The sequence below is a fragment of the Hibiscus syriacus genome, unplaced genomic scaffold (genome assembly GCF_006381635.1).
Source record: "Hibiscus syriacus cultivar Baekdansim isolate YM2019G1 unplaced genomic scaffold, ASM638163v2 tig00112234_pilon, whole genome shotgun sequence".
In the NCBI taxonomy this organism is placed as follows: Eukaryota; Viridiplantae; Streptophyta; class Magnoliopsida; order Malvales; family Malvaceae; genus Hibiscus; species Hibiscus syriacus.
This window is the reverse complement of record NW_024063278.1, coordinates 226492-233935: the sequence shown is the minus strand read 5'-3', so window position 1 is coordinate 233935 and position 7444 is coordinate 226492. Positions and strand designations below refer to the sequence as shown.

General features: G+C 45.1%; 1 protein-coding gene across 1 annotated transcript; it reads left to right on the top strand.

Annotated features, from left to right (window-relative positions):
* The first annotated feature begins 1124 nt into the window (after positions 1-1124).
* LOC120176331 lies at positions 1125-4151 on the top strand. Its single transcript, XM_039182774.1, has 2 exons — positions 1125-1706; positions 1752-4151. Exons 1-2 carry the CDS (start codon positions 1125-1127, stop codon positions 4149-4151), a joined length of 2982 nt encoding a protein of 993 aa, XP_039038705.1.
* Positions 4152-7444: the final 3293 nt, after the last annotated feature.

The window sequence follows — 7444 nt, the reverse complement described above, 5'->3', positions numbered from 1 at the left end:
TACCCCTCAATTCAACATTGCCAACATCATACTCGGTGGAATCAACTGCCACATGATCTTTCTTACCCTTTCGGACGGAAAAGAAAATTCGGCGACTTTAAAGTTTCTACAGTGGCTTTAAGGCTTCCCGACCGGCTTTGAACCCTCACTGTAAGTTTTCTCCTCTCGGTTAGTTCGAGAATCCCCTGTGTTTTTCGTTGAAATCTCTGTATTTTCCCCTCAGTATTTCACATGTAATCGTGTGTTGCTAGACGTGCCTCTATCCCCCTCAGTATTTCACATGTAATCGTGTGTTTCTAGACGTGCCTCTATCCCCCTCAACACTAATCTGAAGCCCGTTTTCCCTAAAAAAGCTCCAAACGACGCATATCTGAGAAAAATCATTCGGTTTTTTCACCTTTTTCATCGGCGACGCTTCGGGTTTTGGGTTCTCTTATGTTGTATATTTTGCTTGCTTGTGTTGTATTTCGTTTGGCTTTATTTGTGCTTGATTTGGGTTCGATGTTCACTGTTAATGTTGGCAGTCTGTTTGATGCTTGATGATGGTCTCGTGATGGTATTGTATTTGTGGTTTGTGTCACAGACCGCCAGCCCAAGACCGAGCCCAGTTCGTTCAAGGCTGCCAGAGACTACCTTTGCCACGTTTTGGGCCTTCTAGAAGTCCCAGCAGAGCTGGCCCATCCACCTTGGAGAGAGAAGAGGCATGATAATTATTTGAAATTATCTTAGAGATAATTCCCACTAATTATTATTTAATTTAGAGTTATAGATAGAGTAGGGCTCTTTTCTGACCGTTGATGTAATTTAATCATAACCGTTGATTGTAGGGGGCTCCAACTATAAAAGGAGGCTCACCCCCACCTCATTTACTCACTTCAGATTGAGGAATACAAGTTAGCATTCACTCTAAACTCTCTCTTCTCCATTTGAGCGCCCATCTCTCTATTTTTCCCATTTCCTTTATTTTTACAACGTTCTAAGCATTCTCGCTTAGTGAAGGTTTGGGTTACTTAGCCGAGTTTCGACCACGAAAACGACTAAGGCCGCACGAGCTTGCTAGCAGCAGTCTAGCCCCGTGACAAGTGATATCAGAGCTTATTTCTTTTTATTTTCGTTGGTTCGAGATGACACCACAACATGGTGAAGCGACGGGTTCTGATGGGAATGAAACCCGCAATGCTGGAAAGAAGAGAGCACCCTCGAAAGATGTTCTCACATCCATCCAGGAGAAGGTTACCAGGCTCGAGGGTTCCATGACGGAAGCCAAGGTAGTGCTGGATGTGCTAGAGTCCGTAGACCTTGAAAGGCTGGGATCGTTGGATCTCGATAAGCTGGAGTCCTTGGAGAGTATCAGGGAGGAGGTTCAGGATTCACTCAACGAGTTGGATGTGAAGGCAACTGATCGAGGTGATTCCTTAGAAGCCATGGTAGTGGCTTTAAGGAAGGAAGTTGAGGAACTCAAGAGTAAGGGTTCCGATTCTGAGGTGGTCGAGCTAAAGAGGGAGGTCGAGTTGCTCAAGACCGAGTTGTTGGTGTGCAAAGCTGCGTTCGGGAACAGCGTAGCCACGGTTGCACCCAAAGCCTTGGGTGACATCCCTAAGCCGGAGAAGTTCAAAGGAACCAGGTCCGCCCAGGATGTTGAGAATTTCCTTTGGGGGTTGGACCAGTACTTTGCAGCCACGGGCATCACAGAGGATGCCAAGAAAGTAAGCATCGCTAGTGTTTACTTGTCAGAGGTTGCCCTCATGTAGTGGCGACGCAGATGCAACGATGTGAAGCGTGGGAACGCTGCCATCGAGACCTGGGTAGAATTTCAAGTTGAGTTCAAGGAACAGTTCTACCCAGAGTATGCTGAGGATGAGGCGCGATCCAAGTTGAGGCATCTCAAGCAAGAAGGGTCACTGAGGGAGCATGTTCGAAAGTTTGTCGAACTAATGCTCCAAGTCCCAAATTTAAGTGAAGAGGATGGGTTCTTCACCTTCATGGATGGGTTGAAACCATGGGCGAAGAACGAGCTAAGGCGACGAGGAGTTAAGGAGCTCTCGGTTGCCTTGACGACGGCCGAGTCAATCATTGAGCTTGGCGTCAAGAAGGTGGACTCCAAACCAAAGCTGAAGTTCCGAGGTAGCAGTGGTGATAGGGACAAGGCATCCAAATCCGACAAAGATTCGAGTGGCAATGGCAAGCCATCGAATGGTAAGCACTCGGATAAGAAAGACAAGCAAATTATCCAGTGTTACAACTGTAAGGGCCAAGGGCATTTGGCGAGGGACTATCCGCAGAAGAATAAACTCTCGGCCATCAAGGAGAAAGATGGGGAGGAGAGTGAGACTCTAAAGCTTGGATCCATCCTTAGCACCATGGAGGTCAAGAAGGGTCGAAAGAAGAAAGGGTTGATGTTCGTTGACATCACCATTGTTGGCCAGAAATTGAGTGCACTAGTGGACACCGGTGCCTCCGAGTTGTTCATGTCAGAACCAGTTGCCAAGAGACTTGGTCTTTATGTCGAGAAGGCTTTTGGTTCTATCAAGACCGTCAACGCCAAAGAGGTTCCGATTGCGGGGGTCGCAAAGGGAATTGAGTTAACTGTTGGAGGTTGGTCCGGAACGGAAGCCATCAAGGTGATTCCTCTTGATGACTTCGACTTCGTGCTTGGGTTAAGTTTCTTGGACCGAATCAATGCTTTCCCAGTACCTTTTGCCGATTGTTTGTGCATCCTGGATCCAAAGCAACAGTGCATTGTTCCAGTGAGCCGAGGGCCCGGAATAGGGGCCAAAGTTCTATCCGCAATTCAATTCTCGAAGGCGGTGCGCAAGGAGGAACCGTCCTTCTTAGCTGTCTTGGTGTGTGAGGAGCCAACCACAACCAAGAAAGTTCCTGACGTGGTGAGCCACGTGTTGGCAGAATTCCAAGATGTGATGCCTGTCGAGTTGCCTAAGAAGTTGCCTCCAAAGAGGGAGGTGGATCACAAGATTGAGCTTGTGCCGAATGTGGAGCCACCTGCTCGAGCTCCTTACCGAATGGCTCCGCCCGAGTTGGAGGAGATGCGCAGACAGTTGAAGGATCTCCTCGATGCCGGGTACATCCGACCATCCAAGTCCCCCTATGGTGCCCCAATGCTATTTCAAAAGAAGCACGATGGTTCTTTGCGGATGTGCATCGATTACCGGGCTTTGAATAAGCTCACGGTGAAGAACAAGTACCTGATTCCTCTCATTGCGGACTTGTTCGATCAGCTTGGTGGTGCAAGGTGGTTCACCAAGTTGGATTTGCGATCGGGCTATTACCAAGTTAGGATAGCCGAGGGAGATGAACCGAAGACAGCCTGCGTGACTAGGTACGGTTCGTATGAATACCTTGTGATGCCCTTTGGCCTCACGAATGCTCCAGCCACTTTCTGCACCCTGATGAACAAGGTGTTGCAACCTTTTCTGGATCGATTCGTTGTTGTCTACCTCGACGACATCGTCATCTACAGCAAGACGTTGGAGGAGCATGTTGAACACTTGAAGCAAGTGTTTCTGGTGTTACGAGAGAATGAGCTCTTTGTCAAAGAGGAAAAGTGCTCATTCGCCAAAACGGAGGTTCCTTTCCTTGGCCACATTATTGGAGGTGGCAAGATCTGGATGGATAGGGACAAGGTTCGAGCCATTGATGAATGGCAAGTGCCAACCAAGGTGACGGAGCTGAGATCATTCATGGGGTTGGCCAACTATTACCGGAGGTTTGTCAAAGGTTACTCAAAAATCGCAGCCCCCTTAACCGAGTTATTGAAGAAAGAGAAGGCGTGGGATTGGGGCCCGAAGTGTCAAAGTGCCTTTGATGAAATCAAGCTTGCTATGATAAACGAGCCAGTTTTGGTGTTGCCAGATCACACCAAGCCCTTTGAAGTTTTCACCGATGCATCTGACGTTGCCATTGGTGGGGTCCTGATGCAAGAGGGACATCCGGTTGCTTATGAAAGCCGGAAGCTCAATGAGACCGAGACGAGATACACGGTCCATGAGAAAGAGATGACTGCAGTTGTGCACTGTTTACGCACATGGCGACATTACTTACTTGGGTCCAAGTTCGTGGTGTTTACAGACAATGTTGCCAACAGTTACTTCTTAACCCAGAAGAAGTTGTCACCGAAACAGGCTCGTTGGTAAGAGTTCCTTGCCGAGTTTGACTTGTCCTTGGAACACAAACCTGGGAAAGTGAATTCCGTGGCCGATGCCTTAAGCCGAAGGTGTGACATGGAGTTTGTGAGTTTACCGACGGGACAGATGCGGGAGCGCATCAAAGAGGGGTTGTCACATGATCCGATAGCCCATTCATTGATTGAGCTTACCAAGGGGGCAAGACTAGAAAGTTTTGGCTAGATGGAGGCTTGTTGTATGCTCGAGGACACCGCCTCTATGTGCCACAATTTGAAGGATTACGAAAGGAGCTCATGAGGGAATGCCATGATTCCAAGTGGGCGGGACATCCGGGGATCCACCGGACTTTGGCCTTGATAGCGGAGCATTATTATTGGCCGCACATGGGCAATGATGTCGAAGCCTATGTGAAGACCTGTCTTGTGTGCCAGCAAGACAAGATAGAGCAAAGGAGACCAGCTGGATTATTACAGCCTCTGCCTATCCCCGAGAAACCATGGGAAAGTCTTTCCATGGATTTCATTGTTGGTTTGCCTGTTTCCGATGGATTTTCTAGCATCATGGTCGTGGTGGATAGATTTTCCAAGTATGGGACCTTTATTCCAGCTTCCAAAGTTTTTCCAGCCGAGGAGGCCGCTCGTCTTTTTCTCAAGTACGTGGTGAAGTACTGGGGTGTTCCAAAGACGATTATCAGTGATCGGGACATAAGGTTTACTGGGAGGTTCTGGAAGGAGTTGTTCAAGTTGATGGGATCAAGCTTGAACTTCTCGACAAGTGTTCATCCACAGACGGATGGGCAAACCGAGAGAGTGAATGCACTCGTAGAGACCTACTTGAGGCACTATGTGAGTGCCACGCAATGTGACTGGCCAAAATTGTTGGATGTAGCCCAGTTTTCCTACAATTTGCAGAGGAGTGAAGCGACCAATCAGAGTCCATTTGAGATTGTTATCGGGCAGCAGCCGCTTACACCAAATGCGGTTGTGACCGGGTACCAAGGGCCAAATCCAACAGCATACCAATTTGCCAAGGAGTGGCAAGAACAACATGAACTAGCCCGAGCTTGTTTGCACAAGGTCGGGAAGCGAACCAAGAAGTGGGCAGATCGAAAGCGTCGGGATGTAAACTTTGAGATTGGTGACCTAGTCCTTACCAAATTAAGTGGTATCTTGCGCAACCCATATCACAAAGGGCTTGTGCGAAGATACGAGGGGCCATTCAAAGTTTTGAAGCGAGTAGGCACAATGGCCTACAAATTGGAGTTGCCTTCGACCATCAAAGCTCATCCGGTGTTCCATGTGAGTTTGTTAAAGCCATACCATCAGGATGAGGAGGAGTTAGATCGAGGCAAGTCACACCGAGCGCCAGTCGGGGTAAAGGTCTCATACGAGAGAGAAGTAGAAGCTATCCACGCAGAGAGAGCCGTTCATGGAGTGGGAAAACGACCAAGGCATGGATACCTTGTTCAGTGGAAGGGACTTCCAGAGAGTGAGGGAAGTTGGGAACCTTCCGAAGCCTTGTGGCAATTCCGAGATAAGATTGACCAGTTTCACTCTAGTCGCGCAACGAGGGCGTCGCTAGAACTAGTAGGGGAGAATGTCACAGACCGCCAGCCCAAGACCGAGCCCAGTTCGTTCAAGGCTGCCAGAGACTACCTTTTCCACGTTTTGGGCCTTCTAGAAGACCCAGCAGAGCTGGCCCATCCACCTTGAAGAGAGAAGAGGCATGATAATTATTTGAAATTATCTTAGAGATAATTCCCACTAATTATTATTTAATTTAGAGTTATAGATAGAGTAGGGCTCTTTTCTGACCGTTGATGTAATTTAATCTTAACCGTTGATTGTAGGGGGCTCCAACTATAAAAGGAGGCTCACCCCCACCTCATTTACTCACTTCAGATTGAGGAATACAAGTTAGCATTCACTCTAAACTCTCTCTTCTCCATTTGAGCGCCCATCTCTCTATTTTTCCCATTTCCTTTATTTTTGCAACGTTCTAAGCATTCTCGCTTAGTGAAGGTTTGGGTTACTTAGTCGAGTTTCGACCACGAAAACGACTAAGGCCGCACGAGCTTGCTAGCAGCAGTCTAGCCCCGTGACATTTGGCTCTGATATAGTGGTGTTTCTCGGTTCTGTTGACCATATTGGGTTTGATCGTTGATGGTTTCCCTTTGGTTTTGCATGTACTATGTGTCCCCTCTTCGATGTTGGCTCCATGGTATTTATATAGCCTCGTTGGGGGCTATTTCCGGCTATTTCTGGGGTGATCCCGGATATTCCGGGGTTATTTGTCGTGGACCGTTGTGACCCTCGTTCTACGCCGGCCGTTTCGCCGGTCTTTCCTCGTTTGACCGATCACGTGCGTGGAATCTGCGCTTGTCCCATGCAGCGCCATTGCTTGAGACATTAGGGTTTTAAAACCCTGGACTGGTTCAGGCCCACTTAGCCAGCATTAGACCTAAACAACTTTGGACCTGAAACGAAAAAAAGGAAAAAGAAATTAATAATAAATAAAAATAATAAATAAGATAAATAAATAATAAAATAAAATAAATAAATATATAAGTAAATGAAAAACATTTTTTTAAAACTATACAATATATGTTTTAAAAAAAATAATTTTCAAAATCATATATTATATATTTTTAAAAGAATAATTTTTAAAACTAGATAATATATATACTTTTAAAAACTAATTTTAAAAACTATATAATATATATATTTAAAAACTAATTTTAAAAACTATATAACATATATTTTTAAAAACTAATTTTCAAAACTAATTTTCAAAAGCTATATATTATATATTTTCAAAATATTTAAAAACTCATATATTATATAATTTTTAGAATGATTTCAAACTATAATATATATATATATATATGTAAAAAATGGACAAAAATTGGTGTCTACAGTGGGTGTTTTTGATTTTTTTTTAATTGTCAACTCTAACTTCTGTTGATGGGTTAACGGAAGTTAACAATCGATGGACTTAAACTGGACGGATTGATAATGTAAGGGACCAAGCACACTTAATTTAAAAACTGGTGATCAAATTCGGTCAGACTAAAAATAAAATGTGTGAAGAAAAATAAAATTAGAATTTCTTTAACTACATGCTTCATCAAAAACTCACAACTATCAATAATCTCATAGTTTCTATTCAATCTCATTGTCTCTATTCAAAGCTAGACACAATATTGATGTAAATGTGAAGATTGAGAGAACCACATATTATTCTTGAAATAGTCTAAATGTATTTAAAAATTCTTGCAAAAGGGAATCTAACGTTACAAGACA